The sequence below is a fragment of the Urocitellus parryii genome, chromosome 2 (genome assembly GCF_045843805.1).
Source record: "Urocitellus parryii isolate mUroPar1 chromosome 2, mUroPar1.hap1, whole genome shotgun sequence".
NCBI lineage: Eukaryota > Metazoa > Chordata > Mammalia > Rodentia > Sciuridae > Urocitellus > Urocitellus parryii.
Window position 1 is genome coordinate 69,105,886 of NC_135532.1, and position 26,703 is coordinate 69,132,588.

The 26,703-nt window shown below is 32.8% G+C and overlaps 1 protein-coding gene across 4 annotated transcripts in view; it reads right to left on the reverse strand.

The window, feature by feature from the left end:
* Mycbp2 (MYC binding protein 2) overlaps nucleotides 1–26,703 on the reverse strand; it is a 280,426-nt gene that overhangs the window by 28,621 nt on the left and 225,102 nt on the right. For 3 of the 4 annotated variants that reach the window (XM_026407494.2, XM_026407493.2, XM_077795218.1), the window contains 12 exons: nucleotides 18,856–20,496; nucleotides 17,766–17,935; nucleotides 16,641–16,885; nucleotides 14,452–14,619; nucleotides 10,484–10,641; nucleotides 9,223–9,422; nucleotides 8,191–8,340; nucleotides 5,155–5,315; nucleotides 3,929–4,085; nucleotides 3,527–3,751; nucleotides 1,422–1,487; nucleotides 74–313 (listed from right to left, as the gene is read on the reverse strand). In XM_026407494.2, the coding sequence (XP_026263279.2) occupies nucleotides 74–313; nucleotides 1,422–1,487; nucleotides 3,527–3,751; nucleotides 3,929–4,085; nucleotides 5,155–5,315; nucleotides 8,191–8,340; nucleotides 9,223–9,422; nucleotides 10,484–10,641; nucleotides 14,452–14,619; nucleotides 16,641–16,885; nucleotides 17,766–17,935; nucleotides 18,856–20,496 (3,581 nt within the window). Of the gene's footprint in view, nucleotides 1–73; nucleotides 314–1,421; nucleotides 1,488–3,526; nucleotides 3,752–3,928; nucleotides 4,086–5,154; nucleotides 5,316–8,190; nucleotides 8,341–9,222; nucleotides 9,423–10,483; nucleotides 10,642–14,451; nucleotides 14,620–16,640; nucleotides 16,886–17,765; nucleotides 17,936–18,855; nucleotides 20,497–24,884; nucleotides 24,987–26,703 lie in introns of all 4 variants that reach the window. The other variant, XM_077795217.1, reaches the window with a different exon arrangement.

Here is a 26,703-nt window from a genome sequence, read left to right on the forward strand (position 1 = left end):
ACATGAGTTTTAAACTCTCAAAGTGTATCATGTCAATTCATCCTGTGCTAGAGTATGCATTAAGGACACTCACTTGTGATGTAATAAGCCTGAATACTCTCAGAGTCTCAGCTTCACAGTTCCTTTGCTGGGCCATGCTGGCTGAGATCTGGCCAGCGATTTTTGTGCTTTCACCATCTTTCCAGCCTAGGACTTTTACTTGTCGAACTCTTAGTGTATTTTCTGGGCCCTTTAATTCAATTTTGATGATGTGATTATCTCCTCCTGGAAGTTCACTTGTTACCCAACCAATGTGCCTGGAGTCCAGATCGACCTGGTCAAGGAGAAAAGGGACAGGAACCTGATACAGCTGAATGACTTTTATCACTTTCCTAGACTTAACATTAGTAACAGCAACCTCAAATAACAAACAACTTTACAGAGAGTGACAGTTATTTCTCGTATAAATTTTGTGAGGTTAAGTAGTATTATTTATAGGAGCTATCCTACAGAAGAGGAAAATGTGGTTAACACAGTTGAGAGATCCTGAGTAAGTGATGGACTTGAGAATTAAAATCTAGGCTTGACTACCATGAGGCCTACACCAAGTTATTTGAGTAAAACCATTAGCAACAATTTACATGACAGTAATTTACCTATAGGGACTGTCAGAAACACTCACAAGATCAACAATGAAGCTCTCTCTGCTTTGTTTCATCTGAAACCTCAATTAATTCTTTCAATATAATTAAAAAAAAAAACACAACAAACCAACAAACAACCAAACAAAAAACTGGTCAACTCTTGAATGAGTTGTAACCCCAAAAGAACAGCTTTCACAACTTAAGAGAGTTTGTTCACAATCCTAGGCATGCCCAAACAAAGCTTAACTTGTTTGTAGAACTGGTTTGTTAATTGACTTGAAACCTGGATATGATTGAGGTGTTATAAGTGGTAGATTTTTTAAAAAATATTTTTTATTTGTATATGGACACAATATCTTTACTTTTATATGGTGCTGAGGATTGAACCCAGGGCCACAAATATGCAAGACAAGCGCTCTACCACTGAGCCACAACCCCAGCCCATAAGGGTAGATTTTTTAGAATAGATAATAACCCATTTTAACCTAAAGTGTAGGTAAATTAGAATGTTAATTGTGAATCAGATCTGTAATGAATTTTAAGGTACCTGAGTCTGTAGAAAAGTGGGGAGTGGAGGACTGCAGGCCCAATACAATCCCTCATGATAGGGGAATACTTAGGGCAATATCTAGCTCAGAGACATTTGTTACTGTTCCAACATATAGACTAGCTATCAAGTTACTGTTAAGATGATTTTTACAATACTTTGTAATGTGCCCAAATTAGAACTCAACAATACAGGCTGAGAAGAAATTTCTCCCTAGGTAACAAATGTTTATTGAAAAAAATTTCAATTACCTGCTTTATTCTGCACAAATCTTCTACTGCTTTGCCAGTTAAGAAGGTCATTGAAGTAACTTTATTCTAAAAGAGAAAATTCCAATGTTAGGCTTTATTCCTGCTTCAGAACTTACAATTTCTTATCACCAACCAATGCCATAAAAGGTCTCCTGTCTGTTTTAATGGTCCTTCCTAATTGACCTCAGACTAATTATCCAACTAACCATTACTTCTACAGTTGTAGTTTTCTCACAAATTCTATCTTAAATGTTACATTTCAACCTTCCTTCATATGCTCTCACAGTTTGACATTACCTCTCTTTATCCAAATTCTAAACATTTCAATTCCATAACTTCATGTAGCTTTTTAATAATTTTGCTTGCCATTCATGTCCCATTCTTGTTGCTATATTCTCAAAAATTTTGGAAGTAAAAAGAAGGAAGGATGGTAAATAACAGATACTTATGAGTGCCACAAGGCCTGCTTTACAACAGTGGGTTCTATGCTCTCAATATAACTTGCCATACTAGGGAGGGCAACATTTTACACAAAAAATAAATATCAAACCTTATAAACTCAGTACCTTTAAATACTGAAAATGAGTCATTCAGGCATTAGAATGACAGATCTTAAGATTGAATAAGTATTATATAATGCATATCCACAATAGATTAATATATTAATTCTTTGGAGTGCTATGAACCATGAATGCTATAGGCTGATGCAACTTAAATCAACAAACGCTCTGAATAAGGCTCTTTAGTGTGAAGTTTAGGGGAACCCAAGCTCAAGGTACAAGGCTCAAGGATAATATATAACATAGAAGTAGTATCTTAAAAGGAAGGTAGATGTCAGCTTATACACTAGAGAATTTAAAAATGAATATTGTTATAACTCTTTCCTTTTAGCAAAGACATAATGTCAAACTAATTGTAGTCAATGTTCTGAAGGACAGTATGTCCTGGTGTAAAATGTTCCATGAGTCAAAGATAACTTTGTACTGAGCAGTGAGTTCCAGGCAGAAAATGTTTTGATTTATGACATTTAACTTTCTCATAAGATAAAGCAGTTGTAGCAGTTGAAATTCTTAATCAGAAGAGCAAATAAGCTCAAAATTTATTAATTAAGCCCTTTTTTCTTATTCAACACCAGGGACTAAACTAATATGCAGGGATGTACTGGAGTTACAAGGTTGCTATGGATGGTCTGATTGCACATTGGACTGCCATGGTGGGCTTTACCTCCATTTTATCTGAGACCCTTCTCCACCATTTCTAATTCTTCCTGGGAAAGGAAAAATGTGAATGGATAAAAACTGCTTGGCAATGATCCAGAGAGATTTATTAAAACTGTATTTGCCAGCAATTCACATCTATTATGAGGAAAAAAATTTCCAAGAACTATACTTCTCCAAGAATGAGGATAGAAAAATAGTAGTCCAGAAGATGGTGCTATCTTTTTGGCTCAAGTGAATTGGGCTCTTTTCCTTTGTTCAGTGTCTTTTATGAAACAATGTTCAATTCTGTTGAAACACGTTAGATATACTACGACCAAGGAGACTATAAATTATGACTATTTTAGTTTAGGAACTCTATTTCTGTAGTGAAGCTACCCAGAGAGGATCTCTCTGCTGAATCTTAAAGCTGGGCACAGTGGCATATGACTATAATCCCAATAAGTGGGGAGACTGAGGCAAGCTTGAGAGGCTAGACTGGGCAACTTACAGAGACACTGTCTCAAATAAAAAATAAAAAGGGCTGATAATGTAGCTTCATGGCTGAGTACCCCTGGTTTAAGTCCCCTGTATTGCCAAAAACAAAACAAAACAAAACAAAACAAACAACAACAACAACAACAAAAAACAAACCAAAATGAAATAAAAAAGATCATGAAGAATAAAATTATAGATTTTTATATTGCTTAGCTGTAGTCATGGTATATTTGTAATCAGACCTGTTTTTAGATTGATAGTCCATGGTGTGCCCAGTCATATTAATCTGTTTTTATATTTAAGATCTGAAGTCCCAAGTGATAAATCTTTCTATTATATTCAGAAATGAGTGCAAGATTATTAGTAGTCTCAAAAGAACTAATGAGCCATAAATTAAGTTCCCTTTCTTACCCCAAGATCTCGGGAATTGTCTACATGTACAGATACATAGCGGGCATTGATTCCCTTCACACAGTTGATAGTGATGTTCTTAGTTTTGTTTTTATCTTCATCTCCTGATTCCCAAAATGTTTCTGTGGAACCGTCTGTCAAACTTCCAATCATGGCAGGTCGGCTCGAAGTTTTTATGTCAACAATGCTGGTTAAGTCCTTTAAGCACATAACTATGCATAATTCCTATCAGAGACAAATATAACTATTCATAATAGTCAAAAAGAGATCTTCCCTGATGAGAAAAGAGATACATGATAATAAATAATGTAAGACAGAATCAAATTATTTGAGTACAGTTTTTCCTTTAATCCACTTTTGACTATTAACTATGGAACAACAGGAAATCGTTGAATGACTGACCTGACTCATAGCTTCAAAGCCAGACTGTATACTGATGCTAAAACTCTCTTCACTATCTCCATCATCTGATTTTGACAAAATATTGTTAATGTGATGAAAGACATTGCTCTGATGGAGGAACTGATGATCAGATTGTTTGAATTTGAGACTCCAGCATCTAAAAATATAAACAATATAAACAAATAAGCAATATAAAAACTTGATATGTGAAACAATTATTTTCTAGGAATATCTAAGAAACTTCTATAGTAGTTACTTTATTCTGTAGCTTAAATTACTTTATTCTACTTTATTCTGTAGCTTAAATCTCAAGAAATCTTAATGCTCTAGTAAAAAGTAGAAATTTCAAAATATGAGGGAATGAAATCACTACTAGTGGCTTTTAAAATTTTTTTTATTTTGGAGAAATAAAGGTAATTTCTTTGGAATAAGATAATATCTAGAAAAGTTCACCCATTTTAAATATAGAAAATTTAAGATATGAAAATCAAAGTGATAAAAGCAAGAAAGATAATGGGTCTGTTGTATAGGCAAGTGTTACACCAACTATAACAGCTTCTCAAATTTATTTGTTATAATTCCATACTCATTCATTAGGGCCTAATGCAACTTGCAGTTCAAACATTGTATGAAGAGACAAAATTCTCACTCTTCCATTGGTCTTATCATTAGGCATGTGGGAAGTTGAATCATTTCATTAACTTATTTGTTATATAAAACAAATGCGGATTTAATTATATCCATAAGTCCAGTGTATTGACCTAATAATAGGTTCACATGTAAAAGTAATGCAAACTTTCAACAGATTCCAATTTAACATTATGTCTGTTTCTTAGGGTAGTTTTAAAATTGACTACATGTAACTGGGATTCATTTTTCTTCAGATTTTTTTCAAGTCAAAACACTATTTTGGTTTGGTTCACGAGATTTCTTTTTTTTTCTTCTCTTTGGTGACATTAACATGATCTAAGATATAGGAAATAGGGAAAAGTGAGGGAGATTGTTAAAAGGATCATTTAGAGCACTAAGAAGTATATTATTCACATTTTACAGAAGGGCAAATAGTATGAGCTAAGGACAGGAAGGAGGGAGACATCACTTAACATAATACAGGGATTCCTAAAACTCTTACCTAATTTAAAGATGTTTTTCAAGCATTTAGTATTTTGAATACTCCATAAAATGTCTTCTCCCACAGTATCTAGAACACATCTATACAAAATTACCTTAGGGCCATTTGCTGCAATGAACTGCCACTAGGGAGAGACATCATAAGATCAGAGATTGTCTGAAGTAAACGATGAAATGTATGTGGTAATGGATGAGCAGCTTCTCCTGCAATCACGATATCTGAGAGTGGATGTTCACACACTCTTGTATCTTTCTCCTAAAATAGAAATTGAAAGTAAGTCTATCAGATAACATGCTAGAAAAAACTTTCTTCACAAAAGAATATTATATATACTCAAACTATACCCAATACATACAATAAATAACATCAATCTAATTACATCTGTAATATTTCTAGGGAAAAGGCAGTAAGACTGCTCACAAAGTCAGCAAACAGGTGGCATATATACACATCAGTTCTAGGGTATTCATAAATCATTATTAGAATCAATCTATATGTATATGCATGTGTATATATGCATAAATTGTGCATGTATTTATATATGAGAAAATAACATGTTAGAAGTTGAGGTCACCATTAGTTCATATGACATTTTTATGAGATTTTAATGTGAATTAAGACAAAAATGGTCCTTCCTTAAGGCAGAAGAACCACAGCTTGGAAAGAGGGACAGACTGGATTTCATTCTGCATTTAATGTCAGTCAGGTCTTTCATATTATTACCTATGGAATAACATTTATAATGGAAAACAGTAGAGTACTTCAAATTCCCAAAGAAAGGAAATTAGTTAAAACTGGATCTTAGCAGAGCAATAAATATGTTTTAAAGCAGGGGTGAATGAAGCACACAGGTACAAGAGCTAAGTGGGCCCCAAATTGGAGTTGATGGGGAGAAGCGGAGAGCTTATGTGTATGGAGGGGAGGGCTGTGGCCATTAAAGGACGCAGGCTTGGAGTTCAGAGTTCAACAGCTCATGCCAATGGATATTATGTGGGAATGTCTGTCCAGAGTGAGGCACTTCACTTTAATTAAGAGAGGGTATTCACATACTCATGGATCCTTCTAAGGTAGAAATTAAAAGCAAGTTTGTCAGTTAATTATTGTAAAAGAAGAGTCATATCTATTTTAAAAGGCTGATTTTTTAAAAACACATATAAGCCAAAAATATCTGAATGTTCAAACTGGCCAATGAACCACCAGGGTTTTTCTTATTTTAATAGGTCTGGCACTTGCTTTTTAAAGAGACTTTAGGAAAAACTATGATGATTTAGTTAAAAATTACCACTGAATAATAAAAAACCAGGCTTTTTTAGATGATATAAAAATTTTAAGTTCATTTAATCAACTGAAAAAAACATGACTTTCTTTTCAAACAAATTCTTGACTGCATTCATATTTCTAAAACTCACACTTATATTTCAGTCTTTGCTCATGGTGTTTTTTCCATTTGTAGAATCTTATACACACCATGGTTAAAATCTATTCTGTGGTATGTACTTAAGAATAATGTACCCCATTCCACCTAAACCAAAATAGCTTCTTCTAATTTCAACAAATGTTTCTATAAAGTACTTACTTTTATAAAGAATATAATGTCACATTTATATCACATTAGGTCATCAAAGTACTTAGAAAGTAGTGATTGTTATTTTAATTATTCCAATAACTTTGCACAAAGTACCTTACACTTGCTGAACTGAAACAAAACTGCTTAATAATGAAAGTGCCTACTATTATAGACTACCTACCATGATCCAAGTCTTTTGAGGTAATATACATCATAATAAAACACTTGAAAGGTATGAAAAAAATACCACAAAAAGTGAGACTCCTGATCCTGATAAGCCAGTCACCTACACTTGTAATTCCTATTACAGCATACAATATTACTAACTGGTTTATAAGTATTATTTACATAAATGGCAGTACTCTAAGCATATTTCTCTGTATTTTCTTCTTCTTTTTAAACAGTTTACAATTTACCTTAGAGATCATTATATATTACAAGTGTAGTAATATATATTATCTTGCTGTATAGTCTTCCAACAAAGAAAAATATCAATTTATTTCATCAGTCTATTTCACAATAGTCATTTCGGTTTGTTTTCAATCTTTTGCTTTTATAAAAAATTATGGGGGCTGGGTTGTGACTCAGCAGTAGAGCACTTGCCTAGCACATGCAAGATGCTGGGTTTGATCCTCAGTACCACATAAAAAATAAATAAGTAAAATAAAGGTATTGTGTCCAACTATAACTAAACAAATATATCTTTTTAAATTCTGTAAAGAATCAACTTGTATATTCGTTATTTCACACATGCATACACAACAGGAAAAACTCAAAAAAGTAGAATTACTGCATCATTTTTAATGCCAATTTTTTCTAGATTTTTGCCAAATCATTCTCCAACAGGCTGTTACTCCATAGCAAACTATGTTTGTGTCTCCATCTTGTTGCCAATGTGAGCTCATCAAACTTTTTGAACTACATCAGTAAGCTAAGTAAAAGATGATCACTTTTTGCCTCCTTTAATGCATGTCTATTGATTACACATCATAAAAGTTCTGGTTTGTATTTTCTTTCTAAAGATTATTGTATCTTGTTCTTTCAGGGAGAGAGCAGGCCATCTATATTCTGCCAAGGATTAGCATTCAACTTGGTTGGACTGATATTATTTCAGTTGTGTTCTTGACTTTAGGCATTGCTCTTAATGCTAAGATGTGGTCCATATTCCTCTGGCATGGCCTTTCTGGGGTTTAAATTGCACATTAGCAAACTTCCTTACACTTACTCCTGTGATTGAGCTAGAACATAAATGTCTTCCCAGCTATTGATTCTCTATGTAATAGTGTTGCTCTGTTTACCTATCATATGTTGTACCATAACAGTATGCATCTTTCAGTTGATTGCTTTATGATAGTAGTGTTCAATGAGATGTGACTAACAGCATCTGTGCTACAGAGAAAACTTTCACTAAGTATTATTAATACTTTGTCCATGGCATTGAAATATTACACATTTTTTTCAGGTTAGATAATCCCTGAATGCTTTCATACAAATTATGAAACTAACTTAAGAGTGTTCTATTCAGTTTATATAGAAATATGGACAATAAAAATAAAATCTCACTTGTTCTGCATTTTCTTTATTTGTTTTATTTTCTTCATCTTCTTCTTCCTCTGGTTCTATTGGAGCAGGAGTCAGTGAAGCCACAAAATGCCACAGAATATCATGGAGAGAAGTTGTTTGGATGACATTACACAGAAGCCAGTTGAATGCCTGAATAAATGATCAAATGAGTCCAAGATAAAAATAAAAAAGTACATGAGTTACAAAATGTAGGACCTTCCTTACTCAGAAATGAAGTAACTTCATGGACTATATGCTTCAAGGTCAGATGATAGAAACCTAAACTTGGTTTCACTAAAAGCACAAATAACTTGAAATAGTCAATAATTTTGGTCTTCCTTTAAAAAATATAACAGAGGAAATATATATTAATTTATAGTAATATCAATATATTAATATTAATTTATATTAATATCAATATATTAATATTAATATTAATTTACTCAAGTACATTTTTTTCTAATTTGTGTTTAGGATTTAAATAGAATATTTCTCAAGCTCTACACAAGCTACCATTTTACTTAAATATACTTGTATCATTCCCATCAATGAGGTGTCAAGTTATTCATTACACTTATGATAAAGAAGAAAGATTTTCTATATTCAGGCCTGTGACATACAGTAATCTAATCATTCCAGAAAATGGAAATCTGGGTAAGCAGTTATTGCTAAAATTATAAATCAAAAGTTCTACTTCTCATCCTTTTTGTATGATTATTTTTTGATTCTAATGAAATGATATTCTAAATATAAAAAGCTTCTTAAAAAAAGATAAATCTCAGGATTCAAATAATAAAGTAATACAGAAATAAAGTTCCTTAGAGTACTTAAACACAGAATTCTAAATTAATTTATATCCACAAACTTTAGAGTTTAGTTTTGATGTGAACACTTGATATTTTCAATAGGCTTTTCAAATGGCTTTTAATTTGAAGCAATTAACTTGGTTTTAAAAAATGGCACCATTAAATACAGAATCATCATGTGATTTGTTTGATCTGTGAATCACTACCTTCATTAATGTATTCATACCTCCATAGCAAAAACTCGACAAGCAGATTTCCTTAACGCCTGTTTCATTGCTATTTCAAGACCTTCTAGATCATGATGCTGTATAACAAAGGCTAAAACTGGCCATTGGAAATTTCGTTCTCCTTTGGAAAGAGAGCTATGGGCTGAGATTAGGCGGGAAAGCTCAGGTGATGGATGTCTCAAGAGGGAAGAACCAACTTCTGTTAAAAAAACAAAAATTATTAATTTTCATAGGTGGTGCATCTGATTAATATATTTAATACTGAAAATAATATTTAGCTTATTCAATTATAGCACTTTTAAGCACATGACACAAATCATAACTAGTTTACAACTTCTACTGAAAAAGAAACTGAGGCTGAGAAAGATTAAATGTCATACTTTCCTAGAAGTATACAGCTATTTATTTGTAGAGGTGGTGAAACCATGGATGAATCCAAAGTGCACGCTTTGTAAAAAGCTATGTGATTTATATTTTCCCTAAATGGAATCTACACATCATCTCTACAATTTTCTAAGACTGCTTTATAAAAGATATCTCAATAATTAAGCTCCAAAATATTTGTTAACAAACCTATAAATCATTGATTCTAAAAATATTTTCTTGAAGATCTTCAATAGTAAGATACATAATTATCTGCCTATTATTTTAACTTCAAATCTTCATTTTTATAAATGGCTTACCTAATAAATTATCACCATTAATATCCTCTTCTCTTGGGTTTCTTTCAGTATTTTTTAGGCAGAATCCCCAGCACTAATTTGAGGCTGCTGACAGCAATTGGTCCAGATTATACAGATTATTATTATTATTTACTGATTAAGGGTTACTCATATCGCCAAGATTCTTTTTTTTTTTTAATCTACTCAGAGTAACGGTAACTTTAAGAGCTGTATTTTTCTATGAGGGTAAGGAGATAGCCATGATTTATAAGCCATAGGAACTGCTGGTTCACTGAAGCTTGGTGGAGGAGCTAATGGCAGCAAATAGTTGGCTTTGATATTTTACAAGTAAGACTGTAAAGGTCAATTTATTCTTGAATAATCACTAAATGATCTTTGGACATTTGCTCCAATTGAGAAGCAAAACTTAGAGAGGCACAGTTATGGCCAGGTCACATAGATTGTCTATCCCAAATTAGAAATTAATCCATTTGCTTCCTTCATATATTACACTTTTAAAATTACCTGCAAAGAAAATAATTTTCTTTTTATGTTCAGTAGTTGAATCACTCAATTTTCTTTTTATCTATATACTTACCAGTGTCTCCACTGTTAACTCTTCTTCTAGGTATAGCTTTAACTCGTGCAGGTAAAATGGAGTGTTGTTTATCATATTCAGAAGCAACAACTGAGTATGATCTTTGGAAGACAGTTCTCTTTGCCAGATCAGTATCAGTTATGGGACTGGTTTCCAAACTGCAGATATATCAAGAACACAGGTAAAAACTTAAGACAAAAAGTAAAGTGTAACTATACTTCTTTTACAATAGTATAGTCAAATATTTCAATCTGAATTTGTGTGAAGAAACAAACTTAAAAGTCAACTTGATGATTTCTCTTTATATCATAATTTAATCTTTACAAATATAGTAAAATTTTGATCTCAGAACTGTATCTTAAAGTTTTTGATTTTCTAAAATAATTTTACATTTTAAACAAAAAAGAAAAGCTATCAAATATCCTAATATCCTTTTATAATCAAAAGCACTGGGGTGGAACTCACATGACAAGATACTCTGAGAAAACAGGCAGACATAATCATAAGTGTACTGAACGAAAGGAAATGGTTGTGTTCATGCACAATCCTAATAAAATCAAAACTTAGTGCATTTTTCTTTTGGTAGTTGAGTGTTCTATTAGGTTTCTCACTCTTGGGAAGTGCTACCCAAAGCTCATTTTAGAGTACAGCTATATCATAGTATAATGAGAAGTCACACTGATTTTGGCATTATCATTCTATTATAACTACATTCTCCATAAGAATGCAATAATTTTTATTCAGGCTTAAATAACTGATGTTTTGCTATTTATTTTAGTAACATTAAAATACTTAAAACTTTATTAAAAGGACTATATAACTTTCTTTTGGAGATTTTTTTTTTAAACTACTTTCCTTTTCTGATTTTTCAAGCACAAATCTACAAGCTATTCTTCCATGTGCTCTTTTTTTCTGTCACCTCACTTCAAATTGGGACATTTTTGATCACCTATAGTTCTGGAGTTGTTTTATTTCCATCATTTAAGCCAGATGTGAAATCCTATATCCCTCAGTAAGCTTATATATTTTCTTTCTTTTTGGTATGCTTAATTAATAAGTCACTCCCCTAGCCCTTTTTATTTTTTTGAGTTAGGGCCATGCTAAGTTGCTGAGACTGACCTTGAACTTGGAATCCTTACCACTCCCTGCAAGTTTATATATATTCTAAGAAGTGGCTAACTTCCTGGGTGGTTTATTTATTCACCACCTCTCTGAGCTGACAGAAATTCTTGTTTTAAATAGAATATGAATGCTGCACATAACCATCTGGGATAAATGTGCCTGAACGGCAGTCTGGCTGCTTTGTTCCAAAATGACTGTGTGTGGGATACATTAGCATACTTCATTTTACATTTGGATTTACTATCTTGTTTTCAGAGGCAGTTTATCAACTTAAAAAGAGTTAAGAATCAATTTTTAAAAAATGATCTGTTCTTATAAAAATTATAATGCTTCTGAGAAAATTCAAACACCAAAACAAAAAACAAAACCCAAGGGAGGAAGCAAAGATGGCCATTGATAACACAACTGAGTACACTGGGTCAGGTAATTCCTTGTTGTAAGGACTATCTTGTTTAGCAACATTGGCTTCTACTCACTAGTTGAATTAGCTCAGTTGTGGAAAACAAAACTGTTTCTAAATACTGTCAGATGTTAGCTATGAGGCAAAAATCACCCCCAGTTGAGAAACACTGATTTAATGGATTCACTGTTCACCATCTTTAATAACAAAGAGTTGTCAGGATGTTTTTTTCAAGAACAACTCAAAGGTGCTACATGCCCCAAATCATTGTATGTCAGAAAATATCTCAACCCAGCTGGAAATAAAATACTTGGGTCACAGTTTCTTTGCTTTAGGATTTTGTAAATATTACATTTATGTGCTCTGGTACCATCTTATATTTACTATACACTGTATAGTCTTTAAAACATGCTTTTCATTAACCATTTGACTCATCTGATTGATTCATAATTAATTATGGATTCTGTGGCACAATAGTGCTTTTACAAAGAATACAATATGAGGACTAGGGCTGTAGCTCAGTGGTAGAGCGCTTGCCACACACATGTGAAGCACTGGGTTCGATCCTCAGCATCACATAAAAATAAAGATATTGTGTTCATCTACAACTAAAAAAAATACAATATAAAGCTTTAGAGATATCCTTTCTTTCAAAGTTATAATACAAAAGTCTGTTTTGGGTCTTACTTTCCTTTTGCAAAATGACTTGTTTTGCCTTGCTCAGATAATTGAAAAATCCTTTTTTTCCCCCACTGGAGTTTCAGTAACTTAAGATATTTCTTATAGTAACATGTAGTAAAATTTTCCTAATATCATTCAGTACTTTTTAGGAAGATTCTTTTTATATTAAAGCTTTAGATAAATATTCTATTGTATTAGTTGTGTTTTCTACTTCAAAGACATCAGTTATTCTTATATTGGATTATCCTGTTTGTATCTGTTATTTCCACTCTAATTGCTATAATCTGTCCCTTTTTCTTTACTCATTGTGATTATATAAACACTTCTAATTAATTTCTTAGTTTTATAACTTTAATTTGATGGTTGGTCTGCTCTCTTACTCTGTGATATATCTTGCATATAAATAAATAAAATATGTCTCTATTTTATTTATTTATATGCAATGCTGAGAAGCAAATCCAGTGCCTCACACACTCCAGGCAAGTGCGCTACCACTGAGCCCTGGCCTCAGCCCCTGCAATATATCTTTTTACTTCATTCTGCTTTTCATTTCATTTTCACATCTGAGCTTATGTTTTATTATACTTATGTCATTATCAATTTTTTCACTGCTTGAGAATACTTATAATAATATTCTTCTTTTGCTGAAGAGGAGTTGACTTCATATCTTTAGCTAGAAGTTTATACTCTTTGAACTGAAAGATTAATAATAAGTCAATGACTCATACTTATCAGACTAGTCTCAAAATGGTTTCTCACTCTTTCTAAAAGGTGTTATCTTCTTTAAAGATCTAAAAGCCTGCACTATACTCTTTGGAGAAAATGTCAAGAGCAGCTCACAAAAAACTGAGGAGTGATCCACACACATGAGGGCAAAAGCTGCAAATATTTTAATGAAAAATACTCATTTGGGTATATAAGTTCTATTATGCTTATTAAAGTATCTATTATTTCAGTTTATGATAATTATGACTATATAGTATTAACACATTGGCATATCTTATTCAGCATGTTCGCTCTTCCTACATCAAATATTTTTCTTTTCAGTGATATGTTCAGCTATACATAACTGAAATCCTGATGTCCTCTTAAATTTATCTTTCTCATTATCCAGTTAATCAGGTCACATTCACTGTTTTCCTACAAAATATCTCCTTTATTCCTCCATAACTACTGTAAACATAATCCAATTCTATATACCTAGCTGAAATCTTTGATTAAATTTATCTGTTTTTCAATTGATGCTGCGAGACTATTTCTGCATTTTTATCATGGAATTCCTCTTCTAAAATAGTTTCAGTGGTCCTCAATTTCCTTGTGTACTATGGCTACATGCTTCTATTCAGTTTTCAAGAAGCATTTTGCTTTGACATTACCATACCTAAGAAAGGAGGCATTGTAAGCAATAATCCAAGACATTTTAAGATTTATTTTCAGTGCCACTTGTCGTAGGAAATGACTGAGTACTGCCTCAAAGTTAACCTTTCCCTACTTTGCCTAACTATAACATTAAATGGTATGATACCTTATAATATAATCTCTTACTACATCATTAGTTGATCTTTTCTCTCAAGCTAGTCTGCCTCTCCTGTCAAGGACCTTGCTTTATTCATACAAGCATGCTTTTTCATACTACTCCACAGTGACTCACTGTCCCTGCTGAAACAGAAGGTTGTATTAAAGATCTAGAACATTCTTTTTTTAATTCAAAGTTTTCCTTCCACCAAATATTGGTGATTAAATAGAGAAGAGAGAACTAAAATACCTTGGAGGCATAGACTTCATATTGCTCTCTGGCTCTTCAAATACATTAGGAATTGCATCAGGAGTTACTGATATATAAGGAGCAGGTACAGATGTTGAACGCAGATATCTCATTTCATCCTGGAATAGGTTGTCATCTTGATAGCCCACAAAATTTTCATGATGATGCCTGTATTAAATAAAACCCAAGAACTTAAGAGTATGATGGCAGCACAGATCCTCTTCATTTTTAATCTCCTTTAAAAAACGCAAAGCAGCATATGTGAATCTACAATTAAAGGTTAAGTATTAAAAGAATGATAGATGTAAGCAGGTAGTAATAAAAGTCTGATAATTTTACATATAGATATTCCAGGTAAAACAAACACTTTAAATCCAGAATTGAACCCATTTTCTTTTCTATCAAGAATATTTCCATCTTCCATCCAGGAGCTTAGGTTAGAATATCTCAGTGCCGTAATGATCAACCATCATTAATCATTAAGGCCTATGATGCTAGGTTTCCCTTCACAACCATTCTTTCTTCTCATTCCCTATCATCAATGCCATAGTGCAGGCTCACAGAATTTGTTGCATGGACTATTCGAAATACATGTGGTAGCTTTTGGGGAAGAAACATATATGAGTCAAATTTGGAAAATATTAGGTATATGAAATGTTCCATGGTTTAGGAGATGTCCTATCCCCAGACAGCTAAAAGTATAAAATCTATAATTATTCTATATTATAATATTTTACATTTTAAAAATTGATTCATTCTTTTTCAGATTGGAACAAATTATTACTAACCCAAGTCCAGTAAATGGTCTACCTGAGGCTATACATAGGTGGTATTTGGCATGCCTGATGATTTCTACCTTGGACTCAAATGTACTCAGTCTCACATTTTCTGTTTCCTTTTCTATTTGCCCTATTGCAATAGTAACTATAAACATTTCTAAAAAACATACAACTCTGCTATAAAAAGAGGACAACACTTTCTAAATTGAAACTGTAGGCAATATCTTAAAATTTTCATCTGTCAGCTAATAAAGAAAATCTGAATTTGAAATATGAAAGACTGTTTTGGAGTGTCAGTGTGTAATGTGTGACAGTATAGGCCGTAACACCAAGTCCCATGTAGGAAAATAATACACTATTAACAAGTCTCTCCATCTGTGTTTATGCCCTTTCTTCCAATTCTCATATTAGTTTTCACATTTCACAAAGTGACTTTTTAATTGCAAACCCTTCATATATTTCCCTGTTTAAAATTCTTCCACTGGTTCTTCTGCCTACAGAATCAAATGCAACTTTAGCATGAGCTACAGAAGTCCACATTACCTGGGTTCACTCTTTTAAGCAGTATTTCACTATTTTCCACCAGCAACCAATCCTTTAACAATCCTGTGACTCCTCAAATGTGTAGCAATTTCATTTGTCTTTATTCACTTGGGATACTCTGCCAGAAATCACTGTCCTCCAATCACCTGATGGATATCTATTTATTCTATAAGACTCTACTAAAGGATTAGACTTTGTGGCAAGCCTGTCCTGATTTCTTTGGGAAGATTCAAGGGTTTTCCTTCTTTTATGCTCTAACAGAGTATGCCTCACATGACATTGTAAATGTTCTGATGACATGTTTATCTTCCCACAAGAGTGTGAAAATTCCAGAAGTCAGGATTTTATTGTATTAATTTCAGGGTCTTTGGAACCTAGCACAAAGCTGATATCTACTTGGTACTTATTTAATGTTAACCAAATGAATAATTTTAAAACTGAAAGATTACTAGAGGGAAACATTAGTTTCTTTCTACGTTAGCATTTCCCCCTATTAATAGACTGAAGTCAGCTTATCAGAGAATAAAACATAGTTACTATCTTACTAATACATATTCTATATTTGTAGTAATTACAAATTGACAAAGTATTTCCATTAAATACTTATTCCCATAACATGAATATCCTACCAATCATAGGCCAGCCAAGGAAACTCAGAAACCATTAAAGGCAACACAGAAAATAAATTCCTGGAGGATTCTTTACTTTGCACAATTGCTTATGTTGTTCCCTATCATCAAAGGAAATACAGAACTACCTTTTGATATCAGTTAATTAACAGTAGCTGTTAATCCAAAGGTAGTGAAACACACACACACACACACTCACTCACATACACACTACACACACACAGACAAATCTTATTACCTAGCTAAGGTCTGAAGGTAAAGACAAGGCATTTTCACAGGAAGATCCTCAGAAATGCCCTCTTTCACACTGGGCAGCTGTGACTGGAACGGTTTTGCAGGGTGGTAACACAGAATGCTTGGTTCCGCAGCACTGCTCAGGGACAGGAGGAAGAGGGCATTGGCTTTGATGACCTGGTGAGCTTCCATAGTGGGCAAGGCACGAGGGGTCTTGACTTGCATTGGCTTTCTCCTAGATTGTTTGACCTGGCAAAGAAGAAACTGAAGTGGTTTTCTCCTACTTATACTTAAATTTTTAATTTGTTAGACTATGTATTTTGAATTTCTTTTTTTTTAAATGTATTTTTTTAGTTGTCAATAGATCTTTATTTATTTATATGTGGTCCTGAGAATTGAACCCTGTGCTTCACACATGCTAGGCAAGCACTCTCCCACTGAGCTACGACTCTAGTCCTTGAATTTCTTTTAAAATTTATTAAACACTTCTAAAACTATTTAGAAATAATAATGATTACCAAACCAGCATTCACTTTATGCTTCTCCTGAACTGATGAAACTACTTTATATTATACACAAACTATATTTCCTTTCTATCCTTGGGGAAATTTAAAATCTAACTCATTAAATCTAAATACAGTTTAAAGAAACCAGCAATATATGTGTGGCGAGGGGGGCGAGAGGGGCATTCAACAAAATTCCATGGTTTAGTAGGCCATTAGTGGGAATGATCTTGAATTTCCAGGACTCCTATGAGTCAATGAGGTATATGTCCCATAGGTTAGTTATCTTGTATTATCATAAGACATAATTTATCTTTTAAATTAAAAATAGCTGACCCAGTACAAATATTAAATTTGCATATTATTTCTGTTATAAAGAGCTCATAAGTTGATCTTTAAAAAAATCCCATATGGAACTGATTGAATGTATGATTATAAAGAGATTCTTTTTTTTAGTTGTATATGGACTAAATGCCTTTATTTATTTAATTTTATGTGGTGCTGAGGATTGAACCCAGTGCCTCACATGTGCTAGGCAAGTGCTCTACCACTGAGCCACAAACCCAGTGCCTTATATGGTATATAAATATCATCAACATTAAAAACCACAATGGATTGAAAAATACCTTCTCCCTTGCTGCAGCCTGTTTTTCACGGAGGTATTTTTCTCTACAGCGGTCACAAACCAGATACCAAGTGCTTCCTCCTATGCCACCATCACCACAGTTACCAGCCCATCCTCCACAAAAATGCCCAATGCTATTGTAACCTTGTCCACCAGCATACCGGCCACAACCTTGAAACAGTAACAAAAATAATAAATATTACAAGGGTTTTTAATAGTTTGACCCTTATTATATATTAATGACAAATTTACCTTCTCAAAGTAAGCAAAAGTAAGCAGCTGATTATTTTTTGAGGCTATTAACTACATTAGAAAAAAAATAGCATGCTTGACCAAAAACAATTAATTAAATAATGGCCAAATGTTAGATACTCCATTTCTAGATGAGCAGATTAAAAGAAATACAGTATCTGGTAACCTTTAGATTTACTTAAGAATGTCAATAAAAATAGACAAAACAAACATAAAATATTATGTAAGAATGACATATTTTCAGGAATTAAATTTATAAAACTTTTGGGGTATAATATGAAGAAAGAGGAAGCAAGTTAATCTTAGTTCTTCTAGGTGAATTTTGAAATATTGATTAATGCTATAGAAATTCTTATATTTTCCTAAAGTGCAGTTTTCTCATAAAAGAACTTATATCATTTTAACAGGGAAAGCCCTAAGAAATCAGTAGAATCCATTTAGTTCGCAATTTTGAACAGGAAATACGAAAATCGAAGGACATCTAACTCTGGGATCATACCTCTGTGTTTGAACATGTTATTATTTCTGTTGTGTGATTTCTTAATGACATCCTTTGGACAACACAATACATATTTAGAAAATAAACAATATTTTAAAATTTACTACACTGAAATGAAGTAATATTATATTGCCTGATCAGCACACTATTCGAATTTCTCTACCCATTTTTCACAAAGCCTATTATTATATAAAAATGACAGTATCAGATACTATAAGTTCTGGACAAATGTTGTCATATACTTTGACATAATTCATAGAGAAGCTGAAGTTAGAAATGATCTAGTTCATTAAAAATTAAAGTATTTATATATATATATATATTTAATAATGTCATTTACCTGGGTGAGCTTGTCTCATGTGATAGGTCACTGGGTATGGATGTGATTCTCCACAGAGCTCGCAGATGGTATCTTTCTCTGGTCCTCCTACTGCTAGTTGGGCCATCTCACCAAACAAATTGCCCCTAGGCCTAACTTCTGTCTTTTCTTTTTTCTTTTTCTCCTTTTTGGTCTTCTTATTTTCTTTTTCACACTCTTTCTTTTTAAGAACTGCACATGAACCAGGACTTGGAAAAATCATATTCTGGGAAGCAGCTTTGATAGTAGCCAAAGAGATATCTTCCCAAAAAGCCACTAAGTGTTGTAAAGTTAAGGGAAGGGGAGACTTAGACTTCACGGTATGATGCATGGACATTTCAAAAGTGGCTTCCGTTTTCCCATCCTCACATTTTTCATGCAGAGGTGGTTCCTTAAGCATAGACAACACCTTATTTTTGTTGATGCTTCCCATCTTAGATATATCTGGTCCATGAGGTGCAATATTAAACATATTCAGTGCAGATGATATTTCCAGTGAGTGTCTATTTTTTAACTTGGTTTCTTTTTCCTCTGTGGGTTGTTGACTATTTAAACTACTCCTAATAGGAGCATGCTCTTTGGAAAGTTCAGGATTAAATTTTAGGAAAGAAGAACAAGCCATTGCATCATGTACTATGCCTTCATGCCACAGAAAAGAGGCAAACACTGCTCTGGCACACTCAGCCACAGATGGAGACATGGCTTGCTTGGCTGGCTCTAAAGGTTTGGATCCATCTCCTTTGAAAAGAAAACTAGATTTTTCTTTTTTGGGCCTAGTGTGTCTGTTAGCACATTTTCGACTTATTTTGGGGGATGCTCTCATTTCCTGTTCATCTTTCAGTGGTGCTTTTCCTATGCTGAAATGAACTTTATTTGAACCCTCATCCACACTCTTAAATTCGCTTTCATCACAGGTGCTATCTGTCAGACTATTTGTTTTCAAAGTACTTGAAGTACAGACTTCAACTACCTCACTGTGGAGGTTTTCCTGCACTACATGGGGAGAGGGAGCTCTATTTTCAGATCCAGGGGAGTCTTTAGAATCCTTTGGTACTGATTTTGGTTTTGGTGATGTAGATCGTCCCCTTAATGGCTCTGTTAGGGGCATTTTCTTCTTGCGGAGGGTGTCTGGATCAAGTGTGTAAGAGTCTGATTTGGAACGTTCCCGAGGAGGATCAAGTTTTGTCTTAACAGGAGCAGTGCTTTTTTGAGGTAGATTTTTATCTTGTGGTGAGGATGAGCGTGGAGAACTAGCACTAGATGGGCTAGATCTGTTGGTTGGGAGAGTCTTTGGCTTAGGAGATGATGACCGAGAACCTGGTCCTGGAGATTCAGCTCTGAAGCTGGAAGACATCCTCCCATCAGACTTTAGTGTCTGCAAAGTGTTATGGTTGGGAGACAATGACCTACTATGGGAGTCAGATCTCAACTTTGCAGCATCTGACTTTAACATAAGGGATTCACTAGCAGATAAACCTTCTGTACCCCTTGGCTTCTTTTGGTCAGTGGTAGTCCGGCTCATGCGTCCATCAGGTTTCAGTGATCTGCTGTGTTTAGAGGACAGTTCTGATTTTCCTGATGTCAAGACTGGTCTAGAAGATGTCGACATATTTCCTCGGTCACCTGTATGATCCATTTCATAGTGAAACTTGTTAATAAATCAGAAATCACTGATAATTTAGCCACTAAAAACTACAATAATAAACAAAGCTATAAAATTTACATTTTCTGCCATATGTTTAAGAATAAAGGAAAAAAGGTAACTATTTCTCCTAAAATTTCTATTATATCATTATACAACCATTACCACTAAAAACTTTCACAGATGCAAAATAGACTGAATAGATATTATCTAAGGACCCACTGTGAATTATTAGTGACAATCAGAACCTCAGTCCTAGTACAACTAAATATATTTTAAGTTCAGTGAGGGACAAGAAAGACCAAAGATCTAATTTTTTTCAAATAAGAAATTATGAAAATACATGTGTTTTCAAAATGAATTAATCAAGCTAAGTTTCCTGTAGACTAAAACATCACATCCTTAAGCTGAGTTAGGAGGCTGAATTTCTGCATTTATTGCTATCCATTGCACAATGAATACAATTAAGATTAATAAAGAACAGCTTAGGAGACACCCTATTTTAATGATTGCATTAGCATAATGTATAGTTAACATAGGAATGTCCTAAAGCTATTATTTAGTTGTATGCAAGTCAGGCAGTCTTTTATTTTTAAACAGGCTCTATTCCAAACATTCAATAAGCTTAGCTGATTAAAACTCAAGAGTCCATGGCTTTTGGAAATAGGAGGAATGGCAGTATCCTGAGGATGAGAAGTACAAGTCTGAACTGAAGGCCCTTGACACAAGGGAGTCTGGAAAATGACAAGAGCAAGGGGAAAAACAAAACAAAACAAAACAAAACAAAACAAAACAACCTCCCTCCTTCCTTTTCTAAAGCAAAACACTAGATAATTCTACATGGAAGCCATCTGTTTGTGGCATCCTGTCCTCACTCAGTGTCTCTCCTTTCTGCTGATATTATGCTTTCTTTTGAGGCATTAAGAGCCAGGCTATCTTTGTCCCCAGTAAGTGCTACAGCCTTCAGCATTCCCTTTCCCCTTAAAATAAAAACTCCTAGTCTTAGTTCATGTACTATTAATTAGTTGCTAGGAGGAAAACAACCAGACTGCGGTGATTCAAGTGGTATGAAAAACTGAAAAACTGCAAATCTTGTTAGAAGTACTTATATTTTTTGAAAGAGGGTTCTTAGGAAATTGAGATTAATTTGCTGGTTATAACCACAGATTTCTTTTGCTTTTATAGAAAAGGATGTGAACAAATTTGTATAACATACAAAAATTTTTTCATTTGCTTTGTGTATGGGTGTAGGGAGTTATAATCACACTCTTGTAATCTATGTCAGGATAGTAGTGCGGTAGAATCTGTCCTCTTCAAATAAGGTCCCCAAGAGCAAGTATTTTTGTGTTATTCTTCAGTGATGTCATGTCAAAAATGGGTCCTGGAATACAGTAGATGCTCAAAAAATATTTGTTGAATTAGCAATAAATTACTATTTTCCTAATTTTTTTCTTCTACTATTGTTCAGATTCCCTAAGAATCTACATTTTATAATAACAGCTCCCAAGACCACAGGGCAGAGGTGATAGCAGTCATTGCTATGTTAAGTATTAGATGGCTTGCAAGTGGATAATTCTACAGAAAAAAATAATAGGATGTGAATAATAGGGTGCAGAGCACACTGATGAACTGAATATTTATTTCCATTCCTACATGTCAATGTCTAGCATAATTATTCTGGTTCTTTGAATAAATAAAAGTTACTATTCTGAACATACTGTTCTTTGGTTTCTTGCAATGCTTTATTATTCTATCATAAATTTCCTTTATCATATATGTACTTTCTTCTTTTTCTGTGGTGCACAGCATTGAACCTAGTGCCTCATGCATGTTAGGCAAATGCTCTACCACTGTGTCACATACGCAGACCTAAACATAGTTATAAGAAATAATTAAATTTGAGTGGGAATTGGTGGAAAAAAAATCACACACAAAAAAAGGATTTCCAAATATTGATCCTGTCTTGGAAGAATACAAACAGATGTGACTTTGATATATGATACTCTCAAACTATTCAAAAGTAGTTTAAGACGCTGTTGCCTATTTTATTTTATTGACCAAGTAACAGTCAAGAGCAAATTTTATAGGCAAATAAATTATATTTGATAAGAGTTAAAAGTCAGCATAGTTTTGACCACAATTTTGAGTATGTGATATTTGGAGTATTATTTTTTTATTATTCTAAGAGCTAGAAACTGTTCTTTATCACCACATTTATTGCAGAAGCTGCATCACATATAATGATGAATTTATACAAATAGGCAGTAAATATTTTATATTTGGTACTCCATTCTCCAAAATTTCAATCTGAAAACTGAGAGTTTCTTTATTTATTAAAAAGGACACTTTAGGATTTCAAACTTAATGAGAAGAGTTCCTGACTAAGATTATCTACTACCTATCTCATGTTATAGCTGACTATATAGTTGTTACATGGAACAGTGAATAATACCTATGTTGCATTTAATTCTAAGGGTGGGTGCATTCACAGTGGTGGTTATTATATCATAATGGAAATGGGTTCTTTAATTGGCTAAACAACAGAAACTGCCAAATATTTAGGATCACCACTTGTTATATGTAAGCAATAAGTATACCTTATTTATATTCCTCTAGTAATGGGATAAATATTCTCAAGATCTGTAAATGATGATAGCTAAACATCTGTTGAAGTTCCAGTGTATGAAAAATGGCAAAAGTATTTCTTCCTGAGATGTATTTTTCAAATCATAGCTAAATCCTTCTAAAAACACTTCTTCAAAATATACTTCATATATTTTTTAAAAAAGAAAATGATATGTTAAGTGAGTAAGCCCAAATGCTAACTAATTTTTGTTTATATTCTTCATGTGGCTTTCAAAAGTTTTGGCTTTCAAAAGTTTAGAAATGTTACTAAGAATTGTCATGTTGTGGCTGCCCCAAAATATCAATAAATATAAGAAGATAACTAAATCTTCAGACCATATATAACATTTCACATTTATTGCTTAATGACTACATTTATAATAGGCGAGTTTATGTGATAATAGGAAATTTTTTTTTAACCTCAAAGGAATTCTGAATAGTAATGCATAATAGAATAGAAATTTAGTGCATTCAAATTAAATTCAAGTAAACATTTTAAATGTTAACTATTCACTCACTAAGTGACCTACATGATTTTTTTCATGCCCAAATCATAATCAGGTTATATGATACCATACTATTATATCCTATAATATAATATACTGCAACATAATATGAAGTACATATCAGATTCCATAATCATATAAGCTACTAGAGATAATACTATACAGATCAGGTTATATAACCCTATTTACTATGCAAAGGAGAAATATAAAACTGTTTTAGCCATTTTAAAGAAAAAAGGAAATTAGCAATTATTTGAACAACTTCTACAATGTATTTGCTATTGATGCAAAACTGTTTATTTAAATTATCTTAAAATATGGTATTTTAAAACTTTAATCATTAAGAAAAATACTTGAGTAAACATCTATAGTATTTTAATTAATAAATTAATTAATCAATTAATTATTTCTGTGTCCTAGGGTGCTCTCTACCACTAAACTACGCCTCAGGAATATTTATTATTTTGAGATAGAGTCTTAAGTTGCCCAAGTTGACTTTGAATTTGTGTTTCTCCTGCTTTAGCCTTCCAAGTTGCAGGGCTGGCATCTGTAAGTAATTTAAAGTACCAAAGGCATATTTTTAAAATGTTCTGAAATTTTGTTAATTGTCAATAGTTTAAACATTTTGAAATTGAAAATATTAAAACTAAGTCACTAAGAAACTATTAAGGAAGATTCATTCATGTCAGACAGGACAGGTAGACTTATGAGTATTCGTGTGTGCAGTGGGGGGGAATGCGTGCAACCACCCTGATAACTAAGTTAAAATAAAAAGTGTTTAACTTATCAAAATGTTTCTCCTAAAAAAATTAAATGGTAAAAATAAGTTTTACATTACATGACAGTAAAATATGTTTAAAGTGTCACATAAAGTCCCTATATTTGTATAATCATGTGTTTTATGCCATTGTTTTTTGATAATGACTTAAAATTCCTCAAGTTAGAGATTTCTTTCTGTATACCTACTGCATCTTTTAAGATCTCACAAAGTTTTAAAAGTAAACAAGAATATTATTTAACCACAGATAACAAACATGCACAGCAATTAGTATAATCTATACTATAATATTGAACAGAAACATCATAAATTATCTCAAACACATAAAATTTTAAATAAAATGATAAACCTTAATTTTTAAAAAATGAAATGGGATGAAAATGAAATGAACTGAAACTTCTTTATTGATACTTCCTTCATTCAATAAGAATGGCCCATCCATGGATGCACGTATACCCACCCTTCAGTTTGTGAGACAGAGATGAGAGAGCAGAGGCAGGCCCAGCTACACCAAAATTTTTGTAAATGCGCTCACGAGAAGCAAGGTTGCGGGATGGAGATTCTACAGTGGAAAACATTGGCAAAGAAGCAGCACAGATTCAATGGAAAAAAAAATTTAGCAGAGAACACAAGCAAAAACAAAGCATTTTTAAATGGTCTGTAACTATAAACTGTTATTTCTAATAGTTTATATTCCTAATAGTTTATATAAAATTGAAACTAAAAACAAAGGTAAAATTAATGAATTTTGATCAATAACATGTTAACATGTCCAAATGTGTTGACCTGAAACTTAATAAGTTAAAATGAGAATAAAAAAAAAAATACACTGTTTTAGTACCCTTAGCAATGTATAATAACTTTTAAAGTGCAATTTAGGACTTGATATTTGGGATCCAAAACAAAGAAAGCAGAGCATTAATGATGCATGAAGAGCTCATGTTATATATAAGAGGAAATTTTTTATTAATCAACACTGACTTCAAATGGGCACTAGAGAAAAATTCTGATTTAAAAAATTTTTAGTATTATTCTATTTAGTTAACTATATGATTCTCCAAAGAATTAATTTTATAAAGATGGATTAAATAATGGGTTACTTCATCTATGAATGGAAGGTTCTTATTAAGTATGATCATTTAGTCCCCATCAAATGGCTTTTTAAAAACTGATGAACTTCTTTTGTGCATCAATATTATGTCTCTCTTATAGAATTGCTTCCCTTTTTTAAATTAAAAAATATAATTTTTTAAAAAGTTAACTAGTGTAACTATGAAATTATGATTAAACAAAAACCAGATTTTATAAAAATTAAATGTGTAAAACACGTGCTATTTCTAGTTAATTTGATTTCTTTAGTCTTTTAACATCAATCTGTTTTTAGATTTTTCACTTCAAAAAAAATGTTTCTTTTCACTCACTGAATTATACCTACGAATCCAGTTTCTCCAGGCTTTGTAACATATTGAAAAGACTTCAATACCATTTTCCATTAGTTTGTCCTTAAGCCTCTGTTATCTTATCTTACAAGTACCCTTATAATTTCTCACATTTCTTTTTATGGGTGGTTCAAATAAGAATGGTATTCTTTTTTTATTATTTATTTATTTTTTTATTGTTGGTTGTTCAAAACATTACATAGTTCTTGATATATCATAGTTCACACTTTGATTCAAGTGGGTTATGAACTTCCATTTTTACCCCATATACAGATTGTAGAATCACATCAGTTACACTTCCATTGATTTACATATTGACATACTCAAGTCTGTTGTAATCTGCTGCCTTTCCTATCCTCTACTATCCCCCCTCCCCTCCCCTCTTCTCTCTCTACCCCCTCTACTGTAATTCATTCCTCCCCCTTGTATTATTTTTCCCTTTCCCCTCACTTCCTCTTGTATGTAATTTTGTATAACCCTGTGGGTCTCCTTCCATTTCCATGCAATTTCCCTTCTCTCTCCCTTTCCCTCCTACCTCTCATCCTTGTTTAATGTTAGTCTTCTTCTCGTGCTCTTCTTCCCTAGTCTATTCTTAGTTACTCTCCTTATATCAAAGAAGACATTTGGCATTTGTTTTTTAGGGCTTGGCTAGCTTCACTTAGCATAATCTGCTCTAATGCCATCCATTTCCCTCCAAATTCTATGATTTTGTCATTTTTTAATGCAGAGTAATACTCCATTGTGTATAAATGCCACATTTTTTTTTTTTTATCCATTCGTCTATTGAAGGGCATCTAGGTTGCTTCCACAGTCTTGCTATTGTGAATTGTGCTGCTATGA